Below are 18,078 nucleotides of genomic sequence, written 5' to 3'. Positions count from 1 at the left end.
GTGTTGTTTAATAATATCAACATTATTGAATATCAATTATACAGATTGTTCAGTAAGTCAGGAAACGGGTTTCTATTGTTCTCATTGTTACAAACAATGAGAACAATAGAAACCCGTTTCCTGACTTACTGAACACCCTGTATACTAAAAAATAACGAAAAAAAAGGTGACTCAGTAACACACATAAAATTGTTTTGAAAAAAAAAACAAATAATTTAATAACTATACACAACACGAATAATTTTCAAGATATTTTTGTGGGTGTCAAGATGACATAACGTATAACGTATAAACGGGATCCAGATAGTAACAACAAGATCAGCAAGGTCAGTAAGTCAATCCAGAAGCGTCATTTCAACTGGTCAGGTAGTCAGTCAGCCCTGAAGAATACCAAACATCCTAGATGTAGAACAAGAAAAAAAAAATTTGATGTGAAATGTCAACCGTCAGAGTTTGCATTTTGTGAGTAGAATTGTGTATCATAATTATATTTAATTAAAGTTAATTAATGTAATTCATTAATTTCATTAATCATTTACAAAAAAACATTTTTTTTCAACTTAACTTAAGATTTTATACATAAAGAAAAAAAAACCCAACACAAGGGGGTCGTGGCACAGTGGTGACGTTGCATAGTTGGATCAAGTATAATGATATCTGACAGTGATTAAAATCACTATAAAAAAAAAAACGCTTCGATGCAAATCTTTAGATAGTGTTTAATTTTAAAAAATTGGTGGATTATTCCAAAAGCTACATGATCTGCTAGTTCATTATTAATATCCTAATTAAGATAAAGTATGTCGAATCAAAAAGGGATTATTAAAAAATAGTATTTCTCATAAAAAAATTGTGTTGATATNATTAAAAAATACTATTTCTCATAAAAAAATTGTGTTGATCCATACACTTTTCAATAAGTTATAGCATTATAAAGTTAAAAATGTAAAAAATAAAATCGAGAATTTTCACATGAAAATAAAATAAAGTCCGTAATTTTTTTATTCCATAATAAAGTACATTACATTAGCTTTAATTTAAGATATATATAAAAGTGTCAGACCTTCCGGAACACTTTCAAAAGTTAAGTTGAAAAAGTTAATTTTTTTTTTAAAAAGTTGTCATTTTAAATCCCCTCTGTGGGCAGGTAAAGGGTTAAACTTATAAAAATAATAAACCAAATGATAGGTAAAGACATCATGCATCTATAGAAAAAAAATTTTATTGATTTGTTCATTTTTGAAAAAGTTATAGCAGTTTTAAGAAAAAAAAACGGTAGCACAGTGGGGTCGAGGCATAGTGTAGATAAGGCATAGATGGGACATGTACAGATGATATTTAACAGTGATTAAAATCACTATCATAAGAAACGCTTCGATGCTAATCTGTAGATAGTGTTTCATTTAGAGAAATTGGTAGATTATTCCAAAAGCAACATCAACTCTTATTTCTTTGATTTTAAAATATAATATATGAATAAATATTAATTATAATTATTAAATTTAATATGAAAATAAAAAAGTAAAAAAAATTTAATAAGTTTAATTTCTTATGTCTTATGACCTTTATTCTATGTCAATTAAATTATATAATATTCATGAAAGTCAATATATTCTCCTAATAAGATATTTTAAAATAAAATAAAATACAAAACCTAGAATTTTAATTGAAAAATAGCATATTTTTGAATACGGTAGCCATTTGCGCATAGAAGATAGATCGTCGGGACAAATTTTTTTTTTCATTTTGTAGTACATAAAATAAGCTTTAATTTGATATATGTTTAAAGGACGCAGTATTTCCGGAACACTTTTAAAAGTTAAATTGAAAAAGTTCTATTTTTTATACAATATTTCAAGTTTTGAACGCTCCCTATACATGGGGAAATTGTCCAATTTTAATAAAAAGTATGTCAAATGAAAGATGTACTTATAATGTATTTAGAGAAAAAAAATTGTGCTGATAATTACATTTTTCGAAAAGTTTAAAACTGAAAAATTTTTGAGCGAATTTTCAACCCCGATTTGGACCTGAAGGGGGTAAGTTATCAAAACCAAATTTTACACAAATAGCTTTCATATAATAGAAAACAAAATTGGCGGGTATGGAGATCGATCAATGAAAGTTAATAAAATAAGTGCCACCCTAATATATACCTGCGACTCGCCCCAGTTCATTTTTTAAAATGCTATAATTTCTGAAATACTAGTCCAAAAGTTGTTATCGATTAGTCATTTTATTAATAATGTTATTATCTAACCTATAAGTTTGTTAATTGTGTGAATTGCCATTTGAAAAAATAAAGTTGATACACTTACGAGGTATAAGGGATTGTTACAACTCTGTACTTTTATATCATATTACAACGATATCCACTCCAATACGTTCCGTGTCTCATCATATGTAGGACACAGCACATCTATGCCACGTTCATATTGTGTCGCGACCCCACTGTGCTACCTTTTTTTTGTATAAAGGTATGAGTTTGAATAAATGATATACCCATGTATTTTTTATTTTTACAAAAAATACGTCATTTTAGAGGATCGAGTGGAATCGAGTATATGACGTTACCCTTCAAAACACCACTGAATTAATTTCTTGATTACTAATTAGTACCTCGTTGAATTTATTCACGAGATATTAAATTAAAATTTAAAATATAATCTTTAACAGTTTTAGGATTACATTTTTTCGTATGATTTAGGCTCAATACTATTTGAATTTATCATACATTATATTTCATATGTTGTTTGTAAGGCCATGTCCGTGGCGATTCATTCATTTAATAATCTCTTTTTATATTTTTATGTAAAAAAAAATTTTTTTTGATCTCTTGAAAAAATAATGAATATCACTATAATTATCTAAGTAATAAACTATTCCAATTTAAGAATAGCAACAGCTTACATTTCTCACTATTTGCTAATACTTGATCATGTCCTATTAGTTTCCTTAACATCATATGACGACCAGCATGCCCATACACTGGTTTACTTGTTTATCTTTATCAGTAATTTGATTATTAGGATCAACAATGTAATCAGCTACTGTTTTCATTACAGCTTCCAATGTTTTATACTATTACTGACTACAGTGATTACAATTTTTAAGATTTCGTTGCCTCGAGGATATTTGATATAAAATATTTATATGCCCCAAAAAAATCTAGTTAATTACATTTTGATTAATAGATACACCTTATTTGCTTTATGGTCAAAGATATATTTTATTCCATGAATGTAACAAACATATATTACCTTATCAATTATATTATCAACCGATAAAAAATACCGACTATATGTAAGAGTTAATATTCGTTTAATTTATCCAGTACGTCATTATTAAATTTATTGTATTTTTTCTGTCAATTCTAATTTTTTATGTTATTAATAAAGTTATTTAAATAAAAAGAAATTATTTGGGATTTCATATTTCAGAAAGTTGTTAAAATTTTACTATGGTTTTATAGCATTAAATTAAAAATTTGGTAGACAGAAGAATTTATGGGAAAACTACTATTTTTTGTATATATAATTGGTATCCTTATTAGGATATACTTAAGCCTCAATGACTTCAGTACATTAATAGCAGACAGAGTTGAAATTTCAACACCTTTAAATTCATGGAAAAAAGGTTTGTAAAATTGTAAAAAATATTTTTTTAGTTATGTAATAACCAAATTTATTTATATTTTGTCTTTCAAACTTTAGTAATTGAAGGAGTTTCATTGTATAATCAAAATATCAATCCATATGATGGAGACTTGTTTCATGAAACACCACTGGCTCTTATTTTCTTTAGTTTTTTAACTTCAAAACTGTCACAGTTTTATATATCATTAATATTTATTGTCTGTGATCTTTTAACAGCTTTTATTTTATATTTAACATCAAAGATTTTTACTAAAAATCTGGTGAGTAACTAATAGTATTATAAAAGTAATAAATAATAGTAATTTTTTTTATGTTACTTGGTAGCTTAAAAATCAAGTAGAAATCAAGCATACTTATATGAAACAATTTTCATCATTATTAATACCTGATTATTTTGCTGAAATAAATCCAGTTTATGTTTGTTCAGTCTATTTACTGAATCCTTATACAGTATTAAGTTGTGTTTCCAAAACAACTACTGTCTTCAATAATTTATTTCTGGCAATTTTTCTGTATGCGATGGTGAAACGTATGTAACATATGCATTTATTAGTAATAATTTATTGTTTTTAAATTAAAAACATATTTTACTTATTGTTTGTAATTAGTAAACATTATAACTGTGGTAGATATTAAAATGAGTATCTATATATTTATTAAAAAGAATTTCAAAATAAATTAAATCAAGTAAATTTAATTAATTTAATGTTAATGTTTATGACAATTATAACATTAGTCTTGAGGCAAAGCATAAAAATTATTTATCAAGAACCATTTTATTATAAAAAAATATAAGCACTACTTTTTATTTTAGGACAACGTCTATTGGGAAGTGTTAGTTTAGTATTAGCATCTTTGTCTACATTTTATACTTTCGGTTTAGTAGCACCTTTAATGATAAGTTGTGCTCCAACTGAAAATAAGAAAAAGACTGGTTCTTATATTATAACATTTCTGGTATGCTTATTAATAAGTTGTGCTTTATTATACGTATGTTTTATTATAATGGGTGAATGGATGTTCCTAGATTCAGTTTATGGTTTTATGTAAGTTTTAAAAATTCAATCTATGCAATTATAAACAATTAAAAATTATGTATAATATTTTGTAGATTAAATGTCAGAGATCTAAAACCAAACATTGGATTATTCTGGTATTTTTTTACTGAAATGTTTGAACATTTTCGGGCACTATTTGTGTGTGCATTTCAATTAAATGCATCTATTTTGTATGTTATTCCGTTAAGTATTCGTCTTCGTCATGATCCACTTCTGTTGGCAACTAGTTTACTAGCATTAACCGCTGTATTCAAATCTTATCCAAGCATTGGAGATGTTGGGTTTTATTTAAGTCTATTGCCAATTCATAGGCATCTATTTTACTGTGAGAAAAGAATATACTCATATTAATAAACACTAACAATAATATAAAGAAACTGGTAAAATAGAAGTGTGTTAATAATTTTCAGTTATGCAGCAGGCTTTCATTGTTTCATGTTTCTTTGTTGGATGCACAGTATTTGCACCTACTGTATGGCACTTATGGATATATTCAAGATCAGCAAATGCAAATTTTTATTTTGGAGTTACTCTTGCATTTGCAACAACTCAAGTAAATAATTAACTTAAAATATTATATGAAAAAAAATTTAAAAAACCAGCACGTTGGAGTCACGGCACAATAGGGATGTTTATATATATAATAGAGAATTAATTTTAATGATTTACTTTAACTAAAAAAACCAATAAAAAAAAGTTGTTAAAAAGATCGTATTATAAAATTTGATTATAATTGTAAAAATCCATTGTTAAATTCAGGTGAAATTAAATATCATTTTTATTTTTTAGATTTATGATTTATATAGCAACATGTTAATAAAAAATTTGGAATATTATAGATTAGTAGTTGCACACACAAATAGAGTTAAAAAATTAATAAATTATAAATGATTATTAGAAATGAATGATTTTTATAGTTTGTATGGATAAAGCTGGTTAAGCTACTTTTTATTAAATTGATTGATTCCCTTAATTGATAAAGGGATTTTTTTAAATTTTTGAGAGTAATATCTTCAACTAAATACGAGTTGTAACCATTTGATGTATCGCTGAAAAAGTAGGTTAATTGAGGGTTGAGAAAATAAATCAAAGCCACAAATAAAACCACATAATAAAATATTATTAACATGAATAAGATATTTCTTCTTACGAGGGAAGACTACAGTGATGAGATCCTCAATAATTATTGAAGTTATTGAATCTAAATGAGATAAAAATTAAATGATTTGACCATTTTTTTTTTAACTCAAAAAAAATTGCAAAATATTAATTGTCACAGACCAATTCAAACCTCGTACCCTAAGCATGTATAACACAAGTGTTACCGATTCGGCAACTAATCTTCATTTTCATTATGTGATAAAATTAGCAATTTAAGCTAATTCAAATTTTAAAGTTACTTTTTGACTTTATTAAAGCAACAAAATTTAAATAAGTTTAAATTCTTATGTCTTATGAACTTAATTCTATGTCAATTAAATTTTATAATATTCATGAAAGTCAGTGTATTCTCCTTGTAAATATTTTAAAATAAAATACAAAACCTAAAATTATAACACAAAAATAGCATATTTTTGAATACGGTAGCAATTTTCACAAAAAAGAAAATCTATATTGCAAATTTTTTTTTTTTCATAGTAAAGTATATAATATAAACTTTAATTTAAGATTAAATAAAAGTGTCAATATTTCGGAATATTTTCAAAAATTTAATTGAAAAAGCTTTATTTGTGTGCAAAAATTGCTTTTTTGAATCTTCCATTTGGGCAGATTTAGAGTCAGATTTTCAAAAAAATGATATTAAATAAAAGGAAAACATTTAAGATTTCAATATAAAAAAAAAACAGCACAGTGGGGTAGCGGCACAGTATGTACATTTATTTTTTTCAAATTAAAGTATATTACAGAAACCTAGTATATATACAAGTGTCAGTCTTTCCGGAACATTTTCAAAAGTTAAGTTGAAAAAGTTCTAAAAAATCTAAAAAAAAATGATATTTAATTTCACCTGAATTTAACAATGGATTTTTACAATTATAATAAAATTTTATAATATGCTCATTTGAGTAGATTGTCATCTAATTCAGATGACTAGTAGATCTAATTCAGTTTTGCATATTTCAATTGTAAAATCTTTTTAAACACCAAAAGTTAATTGTAAATTATTACTATGATTTATATTTAAGTGATCTATTATAATTAAAATGCAAAAAAAAAAAATAGAGCTTTCCTGATAAATTTATTGTAAATAGTAATGATAAAATTTGCTGACTGCATATTTTAATATTAACAATTTCACTTTTTTCTATTTAATGATGTCAATTTCAAACTTGTAAGTTGAGCTTAAAGTTATGGTAATAAATTAATTTTTTTTTTAACACGCTTATTTATTATTAACTTTCACTTTAATAGACGAATAAAAGTAGGTAAAAAATTATTACTTTTAACATATTAAAAATCAATAATAATTTGAAAAGAATTAATTATAAAAATAATATAATATTAACACTTAAGAAAGTGTACCGGAAATCATGTGAAAAAAAGAGGCACGGTACGGGATTAGAACCCGCGACCCAAGGCGTCGTAAAGACAAACCTTACCACTAGGCCACGGTGCACTTATGATTCAGATCCCGATACACTTTCATTTAGGTTGATAACGTGATGTGCGGCTGAGGGAAACACTGTACCGTGTCAATATATAATTAAAAATTGTATATTATATTTTTGAATCTAAGAATTACTAATCTGGATATATTTAAGGTAATAGAAGATGATGTTACCTTTGTAATTATCTACCAATTTCATAGAATTAAATACTATCTACAGATTTGCATCAAAGCGTTTTTTTTTATGATATTGATTTTAATCACTGTCAGATTATATCTATACTGGACACAATTATGCCACATCCTCACTGTGCTGGGTTTTTTTTTAATTAATAATTATTTAGTGTTAACATGTTTATAAAAATATTAATCATTTTCTTGTAATAAGTTTCTGATCTATAAAGCCTTTGGAGCATGATATATAATATTAATGATTTTCTCTTCTTATTAATTTTCAAAATTTGTTGATTAATAAATAAAAATGTTAACACCTAAAATATAATCACAGGTATTTATTTTTATGGATAATTCTGTTATTAATTTTTAGAAAGTATTTTAGAAGAGTAAATTTTGCTGACTAAATTATCTTATTAAATAAAAAAAGTCCACAAATATTTTTAAAATGACATTAATGATTTTAATAAATCTTTAAGAGATGAAACCTTTCTATGAAATATCACATTTACTTTTACTTATTAACCACTTAAATATGGATTTGAACATAGGAACTTGCTATTAATTATTTTCTTCTGTTTATTTTGCTAAAATTCTAATTCATTTAATTTTCTAAATCATATAACATAAGTACTCTTAATTTTAATAATTATAAAGGCACTATATTTTTATAGTTTAACAACATTGTTTAATATACATAAATTTATAATTAATGTTTATATAATCATAAATTTTACAATATTTTAACATGCATTAATTTATTTTCAGATATTTCTTATAACAGATTTGTTATTTGCTTATATTAAGCGAGATTTCGCTATAAAGCATGGAATGAAACGAGTTATAAATGGTAAAGAAGCCAGACTTATGCTTGATTAATCAATCATTATCAATTAATTTTATCACAAATGTTTTTTACTACTAATTAGCAAACTTTAAATGCCAAAAGAAATTTCTACAAATATTATTAAATAATATTAATATAATATAAATATGTATAAATTTTATACATATTTATAAATAAAATTTTAAATACAAACAAAAATAATTTATAATTTTAATAATAACTTTTTTTGATTAAATAAATAAAAAATTAAAACCTATGTTAAATTTTTTGTCCCTGTTTCTCCTGCTATATAGCTATAAAGTTTCATCAAATTGTGTGCATTTTGTTGTTTGCCAAGATATCTAAAATAATTTTTTTCTTTTTTAAATTTTCTTTTATTACATCATCATATCTTGGTGGTGGAGTGATTACTGCTTCATATCTTGGGGGATTTTCTTGAAAACACTCTGGTTGAAAACTTGTTTCAGGTATTTCACAACATTCCTTAATTATAAACATTATTATTTTTATCATATATTTAAAAATTGAAAAATTAATGTATAAAATTAGAGACATACTCTTTTATACATTATCTGTCTAAGTTTTTATTTTTATCTAGTGTCCAAAGTTTAAAATATCCTGAGGATATTATTTTTACATAGGGTTATAATACAAAGAATTTATTTGTCAAGGTAAATAGTAATTTCATTACACAGTTATTTTTTATTTTGTATTTTAATAATTAAAATTATAAAACTTAATAATCAAACAATTATACAAATTTAAAATAATTAGTATCCATTATAATTATCAAAACTAATAAAATAAAATGTTATTTTATTTTCCATAATAATTAAAAAAAAACTGAAGGAAGGCTTTTACATGAAAAATTTAAGTTGTTCTTTACTATTTTGTTTTAAAATTAATTTATTAATACGAGCAATGCCTAGTCATATAATATTAATAATTTATATTTAATACATTTTGATTACTTGTTGTAAAGACCATTGTAATGTTTCATAGTAAGTTGTAGGGTTAACATCAATCCAATATGGTTGTGGTTGATCTACGTACGATGATGTTTCAAACTTGTTATCTTTCCACCGACAGCAATAACACATCCATAAAATGAATAATATCATGCTACTCATCATAACACTACATAGTAAATGGTAGTAATTATAATTTTTAATCATTCTTATAAATTTAGCTGAGGTTAAAATTTTCTAATTAAAGTTAGAAAACTTATTGTAAATAGAAATACATTTTAATAATTTGCTACTCAGGTAAATTGTATTTTTAATACGCAAGAGTATATTTCATGAATAGAGCTTTATAAAGTGCAAGGATTCCTGTAATTTTTGTATTTTAATTTCAGTTTACAGACATTATCATGCATTTTTTTTTATTAAGATTATTAAATGTAATATAAATGTATAACATTTAATATAATATATTTCATCATTTAATTATTGTAACTCATTTTAATTCAAGCACTCTATATAGATCTTGAAATCTATTTTGTATGTACTAGTAATGTAACTAACTATAATTTTTAAACCAGACCAAATTAGATTTTAAAAAAATTTACCAAAAAAAGTTAATTATTCAAATTTAAACAATTTTCTAGTTTGACAAGTGTAATGAAAATTATGTTTAAAATTCGATTCGGATTTTTTTATTTAATTTCAATATTCTAATGCTTCGTCAAAATATGACGAAATAATTGCATGATGACACAGCTCAAAAAAGTGGTTAAGAATTCCAGAGGGTTTATATTCCTATAATATACCTTTGATAACCTACCTGGGTTTATATATATTTTTATTAAAGTAATCGATTTTAAATGTTTATTTATTTGCTTTTGACTATAATTATATGAATACAATGTTCGTGTTTCTACTTTACATTGTGGCAAAAAATGTTTGCTATAAAAAAGCGAAGGCTGATAAAGATGTATGGATATTATATTTTCATATCCACTGCACTTTTTCAATTAGAAATCTTTATAACATTGAATGTACTAATAATTATTATATTATATTATGCCAGATTACTCAAAAATGAATAAATATTAAATGTTTAAATATAATTCGTATTATTACCCTCCCAGTAAAATGTTTACACCACCAGGCGAAGTGTTGTGATGAGTCTGGTGGTTGTATTGCTCATCATGCAGTTGTTTTGTTTTGTGGTGATGAGCGGCTAGGGTAATGGCATAATGTTGACCAAACGTTATCATCCTAAAAACATTGTAAGTTTAAAAACAGGATAAAAAATACATTTAAATAATCATTATGTTACATGATTACCAGATAATAAAGAGTAAATAAAAAATTACATTTTATATGGAATTCTTAGAAACATGATATTTACGACTGTTTAACATAAAACACGGTAGCACAGTATGGAAGTGGCAAAGTTGGGACAAGTGTAGATATCTGACTGATTAAAATCGCTATCGTAAGAAACGCTTCGATGCAAATCTGTAGATAGTGTTTAATTTTAAGAAATTGGTAGATTATTTCAAAAGCAACAATAACTCTTATTCCCTTAATTTTATCTCAATTAGTTATTTGATTTATCATTATAATATATGAATAAATAATAATTATAGTAATTAAATTTAGTATGAAATTGATATTCAATAATTTAATATTGTAATTTTTACGGAGATATTATAAAATTAATAAAGTAGTTGTATATTTCTTTACTTGCAATAAATTAATGCAATACTTTTCAATAAAAATATTTGTTATTTATAACAAAGTTATAAGTTTTATAAACTGGACTACAACGAACTTTCATCAGAAACAAAAATATACTTTTCTAAATCAACTTTTTGCGATGTTTTCAAATGTGCAATTAGACTTTTACTATTACTCCTAAGTTTTATTATTAATAATATTATTAAAAAATAAGTATTTACAAATAAAAAAATAATTAAGACCACAAAAAAATTGTTTTAAATTAATACTGATTTTGATTATTAATATGTTAAAAATAAAGAAAATGACATATTTAACCTATTTTTTTAATTCTTTAAAGTTGATTTTCGTTTAAATTTATAATTTAAAAAAAATTATTTATTACCATAACTTTTAGCTCATTTTGCAAGTTTGAAATTGACATCATTAAATAGGAAATTTTATGAGAATTAAAAAAATTGTATCGTTAAGATCAATATGCAGTCAGGAAAATTTATAATAACTATTTATAGTAAATTTAACAGAAAAGCTCAATATTTTTTCCATTTTTATCGTAATAGATAACTTAATTAGAAATATTAATAATCATTTCCAAGTAACTTTTGGTGTTTAAAAAAATTCTATAATTGAAACATGTACTGAATTAATTTTAATGATTTACTTTAACTAAAATAACTAATCAAAAAAAAAGTTGTTATAAAGATTTAAAAATTTAATGTTAATTTAGGAGAAACTAACAATTATTATTTTTTTTTAATAATTTATATAGCAACATGTTACCAAAATATTTGGAATTTTATAGTCTAGTAGTAGCACACATAAATAGAGTATAAAAATTATTAAATAACAAAGCAAAATGAATTAATTTTGTAATTAAAACCTATCATATCGAACTTGTTTCGTCAGTACATACTTTGAAAACATTATAAATGAATGATTTTAATTGTTTGTATGGAGAACATGGGATAAGTAACTGTTTAATTGATAAATTAGAAATATGTTTCAATTTTTTAGGGTAATATCTTCAAATAGATACAAATTGTAATAATTTGACTTATCGTTGAAAAAAGTAAGTCAAGTTAGAGCAGAGAAAATAAATGATAGTCACAAAAAAATACCCTCTCAGCTTTACATATACAAAACAATAATATATATTATTATTACATATATACAACATATACAAAAGTTAAGTTGANATACAAAACAATAATATATATTATTATTACATATATTCAACATATACAAAAGTTAAGTTGAAAAAGTTCTAAAAAATCTAAAAAAAAAAAGATATTTAATTTCCACTGAATTTAACAATGGATTTTTACAATTATAATAAAACTTTATAATATGCTCATTTGAGTAGATCTTCATCTAATTCAGATAACTAGTAAATCTAATTCAGTTCTGCATATTTCAATTGTAAAATCTTTTTAAACATCAAAAGTTAATTGTAAATGATTACAATGTCTGTTTTCACCGTGAAATTTTTTTATTTTTGAGGGTAATGTCTTAGACTAGATACGATTTGTGTTCTTTTGACGTATCGTTGAAAGAAATCGGTTCGGTGAGAGCTGAGAAAATGTGGTATCAGGCACAAAAAATTAAAAAAAAAACACATTAAAATTAATACCTTCTCAGCTTCGCATCATAACTAAGAAAATTGTTATTATAGAAATATAAAGTTAAATATGTAAAATATAAAATCATGCATTTTGAATCAAAAATAGCATACGGTAGTAATTTTCATCGTAAAGACAAAATATAGTCCGAAATATTATTTTTCCTATTTATGGGAAACAAAGAAAATGTTCTAAATTTTTTAGAGTAATGTCTTCGACTAGATACGATTTGTGATCTTTTGACGTATCGTTGAAAGAAATCGGTCAGGTGTAGCTGTGAAAATGTGGTAACAGACACAAAGAAAAAACGGTAAAATTAATACTTTCTCAGTATCGCAAAGTTAAAATATGCATTTAGCTTCAAAAAAAAAAAAAATAAAATATTTTTAAAAGATACGCCAGGAAATTTCTACTGAGTTCTATAAAAGTAATTTTTCGAATAATTTCTATAAAAATTAATTCAAAGATAAATAATTTAAGTTAAATAAAAAACTTAATCTTTTTTCTCCTTTGAATTGGTGGGTATTCTTCAAATGACTAATAGTTGAATTTTCTTCAATTTCAAATCACTTATGTTTGGAATTGCGCAATTAAAAATAAATTCGTAGTACTTTTGTCTCTTACATAAAAATTAAAATATAAAATCACCTGTACAGGTGCGCGATATTGCTAAAGACTTTCCGCAACTGTTATATTTATCGCTATCGCTTATATTTAAATTTAGATATTGTTTATGAATAATATCTTCGACAGTCGTCTATCGTGTTGTCGTCATTAACATTTCTTGGAAATTAAAGGAAATCTCACTATAAAGAGTATTTTTTTCAAATAGAAATTTAAATATATCTCTGAAATTTAAACCTTTTAGAATAACTGTATAAAAAATCTAAAATTCTGCGATAATTTTTCAAATAGAACTCATTTTGTTTACCAAATGAAAATCTTTAAATCAATAATGGTTGAAAACTGTTTTGAAATTTTTAATGAAAAAACTAAAATTATTCAAATGTTTCATTAATGATTTGTTATTCATAATTGAATAGTCTTAAAATAAGATTATTACAATTAAATCTATTTAATTTTTTTTTTTGATATTCATGTTATAATATAGGTCTTAAGCTACAAAATTATGATGATAATGTAAATATGTATTATATATTGTTTGTAATTTATATAATATATTGTCTTTAATCATTTTTATTGTAGTCTTTTTTTATATTTAGACCAATGTAACCTCTTCTAAAACAGTATTACCTTATATAAAGTAATCCTGTTTCCTGTACTTTATATACCGTGACAAATTTTGATTCTTGTCATTGGCCCACTTAAAAATTGTAATTACAATAATAAATATCATATTTCATAGTGATGGCCATAGAATATGGAATACTGGATAACAACCTAAATAGGTTCATTATAAAAATATATTGAATCAACATAATGTATTACTACGTACAGACATTTCTATTATTTAAAAATAACGTTGTTTTAAGTATTGGCAATTTAACATAAAATTAAGGTGATTACATTACTTTTATGTCTAAAATGTAGGATGGTATTTAGCCTCGGAATTTTTTAAAGAAAGTCCTTTATATACAAGGGAATAAGGTTTGATATTAATTTATTGTATAATCATATTATAAAATTATATTAAAGAATTATTAATTTTAGGTTAACCAATAATTTCAATTAATTAAATGGTTCAAGTTTTATTATACTTATTTAAAAATCAGATAAGTGAGTTATTAAATGACAAAAATATGTAAATTTGTTTAATTAAAATACCAATTTAATTAACTTAATGATACAGTATAATTCTATATAATAATATTTATTGTGAATTTTTATACCCGACCAAATTCATCTTGTATTTTATGTATTGCAATATATAGTCGCCCAACAACTAAATAATTAATTATTCGTAGAACGGAAATGATAAAATAGTTTTGTGAATACTTGTTTTAAATATGTATAACTAAGGTTTATTGTTATACTGAATTATTTGCAGCGGTTTTCCTTATAAATTAGGCTTTGCAAATGATATTATTGAGTTGAACTTCAATAAATGATGGAAACTTTGAAATCGGTGACAGATATATTTAACAGCATCTATTTTCAAAAAAGTGGTGTTAATAAATTACTACTACCCTTTTTTCTCATTTGGATTTTGCTTTTTCCTAAAAAATAATAATTTTACAGACGCTTTATAATTGGAATACTCAAAAATTGAGAATCGTGTCCATTTCTATTGGTTTATTTTCGTAACATTAGTATATTGACTTCTCTAATTTATAATTAGAGAAAGAGTTTATATACTTATTTCAAATACCTTAATACTGAATAGTATTAAATTTGAGTTGTAAAGGAAAATCTTGAATGACGAATCAAGATGTATTCCTCAACCCAATTACAGAAGTTCAACATCAGTCAATTTCCTTTGGCGGTTCAATTAAAATGACAAAAGGAAATATTATCTTTAGTTAATTTTGTATGATAATCCAAATGTATTCTTATTATTAGTTATCTAAATGTTGAAAATAACTAAAATTATGATAAAGAAATATATAAATTTATAAAAAATAAAATATAAGAATAGTAATGGTAATTGTAAATGATTGATTAAAATTAATTTTTTAATCAATGATTTCAATGGACTATAAAAATAATGTAAGTATAAAAAAAATGCGATTTTCTGTAATTATTGAAATATTATTCATGGTTATTGTTTAAGCAATATTTATGAACATAAATGTTGTTTGTTTGAAGTGATGAAAATAAAACCAACACGAAAAACATAAAATTTCTTGTCTTACAAAAGCCTTTGTCGCCATGATTTTCAGAATAATAGCATAACTTGTGTCTCTTTATCGTCAACGCTATACCCTTTCATGAAGCTTTCGCTGCTTGAATTACTATACTTACTCGTTTTATGTCGGTGAAATATGTCCTCGTGAACTGTCAGTCGGTTGTTGATACTCAGCAACGATCAAATCGACGTCCATGCAGTGCTTAGCAAAGGGTATACTAGACTTTTTTTGATCGAAAGGTAACTGTCATTGTGCTGATGTTATTACGTTGTAGAGTCTACAAAACCAAATCGACCGGCACTCTATGGCCAAATGCGTTACAGAAAGTGCGGGACGATCAATCCGCCACCGCCTTGCAACACCACCACCTCTAACATTGTGAATCGCGTGTTACTCGTCCTTTGCGTGTATATGCATAAATAAACAATCCAACACGCCTACGTGAACTATATTCTACGTACGAAGTCCTGCTCAATTCATAATAAAAAAACCACACGCCGTAAATATGCATGTAGTGTTTTTTCGATGCATAATACATACAATGTTAAATTAAGTTAAAGAAGATGACTTGATAAAATTACAGGAGAGTTTGAAGGATGTAGTGGTGTATTTGGAAATTTTTTATGGGGGTCCAGTTAGCTTTTAGAACGTAAAGTAGAGGAGAGATGCACTCCTTCAGTACTTCCTGTTAATATAATTTTATTTACATGGTGTACGGACCCTACGGAGTCCTGTACATGAACCATTAGAAAAATGAAGAAACACTGAGTGAATACACCACGGTTAATGTTCTACTTTAAACCCGCGACCTTGAATTTTTAACCCATCTACGATGACCTTAACTTTTATAGCCGCTATCTTTCAACGACATTATATTGTATTTTATAGAGTGTTAATAAAAGTAAAACACTACCATAAAAAAAAACCCATTGAAAATGTTACTGTAAGTTTAGCTGTCGACACCCAAGAAAACATTTATTAATTCAGATAAAATTACTTTTGAAACGTTCGATAGTATTATGGCCTTATAAGTGTTCATTAACACACCATATATTTATCTGTTTATAACTGAATAATGTCTAATAATATGGGATAGTGTTCCAATTTTATCTATTGAATATTATTTAAATTAAATTAATAAAATAATTTTTATTTCATAATTTCTGGAATAAAAAAAAATAAACAAAAACAAAATATAAACAAAAAATAAAAAAGATAGAAAAAAATAAAATTAAAGTGCACAACAATTTAAAAATAAAACTATCGCACAATTGTATTATTAAGAGAATTCGGTTAACAAAACAAAAAAGTTACTTATTTATTAATTTTTGAAAATTTTCCAAGACATCTAATTCCCCAAACCTATACAAAATTAAATATTTTTAATAGAACCTTATGATTAAATTTTAAAGGTATCTATATTATTTAAAGCTTTCTATATTATATACTTTTTGTGAAAATCCAATGTCAAATTTTTTAATCTTTAATTTTGAAAATATTCCAAGACGTCAGTTCTATTTTGACCTATTTCAAATTAAAGTTCTTGAATTGCTCCACAATATTAAAAACTATCCTATAATTATTATTGTAAAAATTATTAATATACAAATGATTGTAATATATATATAAGATTCGTATCGAAGCATTTTTTATGATAGTGATTTTAATCTTTGTCAGATATCATCCATACTTGACCCAATTATGCCACGTCACCACTGCGCTGCGACCCTCTGTGCTGGGTTTTTTTTATTTATAAAAAAATTAATGATAAAGATTTTATTCCAGAAATTATGAAATAAAAATTATTTAACTACATATTATTATAAGTTTATTGAATCAAACAATATTTTTTCGATTATAATAATTATTTCAGGAAAAATTAGTGTCTTATTCTTAATGAACCACCCTGTATATATATTTGTTTTTTTTCAATTTTTAAGCGAAATAATTTTCTCAAGCATGCTCTCATAGTAAAAATAACGTCGCTCCCATTTAATAAGTTCAAAATGTGACCCTGTTTGATACTCAATGTTACTACTTGTAAAATACATTAAATTTATAAAGCTTTAGGGATTTTCACTAAATCATCCAATTCAATCCATAAACCCAACGGTAAAATATTCTCTCATTTATTGTTTAACATATATTCTACTGATTAATCAAAAACTGAAAACACCCATGGTATGGACTAAGCCAGTTCAAAATATTTATTTCAATATGTAGAAATAATGTCATGGCAGCAGGTTAATATTACTTAATTAAAATAAACATCTGATATGTGAAGAAAATGTGTTTAAAATTGCGCATCAAAATAATTGAAAATAAATTCTATCACATTACTTTTTGTTCTAAAAATCTTCAAATTTTTTTAAACAATATCCTAACTTTATAGAAAATAAATTTTTATTCTTTTGCCTATTATTCTATGACAAACTTTTATAATACTCATTCAAACAATTGTGAATAATAATTGTTCTTTATATTTTTCGTCTATAACAACTATAATTATTATTGAACTAACATAATATGTTAGTTATCACATATATTACATGTTATCTTATTAATTGGTTATTGCACGCCAAAAATATTACTTTTAGTAATATTTTAGATCCGTACATTTTT

The 18,078-nt window shown here is 24.3% G+C and overlaps 2 protein-coding genes across 7 annotated transcripts; one reads left to right on the top strand and one right to left on the bottom strand.

The window, feature by feature from the left end:
* Positions 1 to 75: 75 nt before the first annotated feature.
* Positions 76 to 8,705, top strand: LOC126894743 (phosphatidylinositol glycan anchor biosynthesis class U protein). 3 transcript variants are annotated; one of them, XR_007701497.1, is made up of 9 exons: positions 76 to 462; positions 3,473 to 3,636; positions 3,714 to 3,916; positions 3,981 to 4,185; positions 4,471 to 4,702; positions 4,768 to 5,039; positions 5,125 to 5,267; positions 8,265 to 8,465; positions 8,502 to 8,705. XR_007701497.1 is itself a non-coding variant. In XM_050665969.1 (8 exons), the coding sequence occupies exons 2-8, from the start codon at positions 3,507 to 3,509 to the stop codon at positions 8,373 to 8,375; spliced, it is 1,296 nt and encodes a 431-aa protein (XP_050521926.1). In that variant the 5' UTR covers positions 76 to 462; positions 3,441 to 3,506; the 3' UTR covers positions 8,376 to 8,479. The 3 variants fall into 3 exon arrangements, 1 of the variants encoding a protein (XP_050521926.1); XR_007701496.1 differs by having other exon boundaries at positions 3,441 to 3,636; XM_050665969.1 differs by lacking the exon at positions 8,502 to 8,705 and having other exon boundaries at positions 3,441 to 3,636; positions 8,265 to 8,479.
* Positions 8,650 to 15,761, bottom strand: LOC126894752 (uncharacterized). Of its 4 annotated transcripts, none has more exons than XM_050665989.1 (4): positions 15,572 to 15,761; positions 10,428 to 10,565; positions 9,315 to 9,480; positions 8,650 to 8,826 (listed from the first exon to the last, which is right to left on the bottom strand). In XM_050665989.1, the coding sequence occupies exons 2-4, from the start codon at positions 10,562 to 10,564 to the stop codon at positions 8,650 to 8,652; spliced, it is 480 nt and encodes a 159-aa protein (XP_050521946.1). In that variant the 5' UTR covers position 10,565; positions 15,572 to 15,761. The 4 variants fall into 4 exon arrangements, with proteins under 4 accessions (XP_050521946.1, XP_050521944.1, XP_050521947.1 ...); XM_050665987.1 differs by lacking the exon at positions 15,572 to 15,761 and adding an exon at positions 10,664 to 10,704; XM_050665990.1 differs by lacking the exon at positions 15,572 to 15,761 and adding an exon at positions 10,635 to 10,653.
* Positions 15,762 to 18,078: the final 2,317 nt, after the last annotated feature.

This window comes from Daktulosphaira vitifoliae, unplaced genomic scaffold (genome assembly GCF_025091365.1).
Source record: "Daktulosphaira vitifoliae isolate Bord-2020 unplaced genomic scaffold, ASM2509136v1 Scaffold_1, whole genome shotgun sequence".
In the NCBI taxonomy this organism is placed as follows: Eukaryota; Metazoa; Arthropoda; class Insecta; order Hemiptera; family Phylloxeridae; genus Daktulosphaira; species Daktulosphaira vitifoliae.
This window is presented reverse-complemented; position numbering and strand designations above follow the sequence as displayed.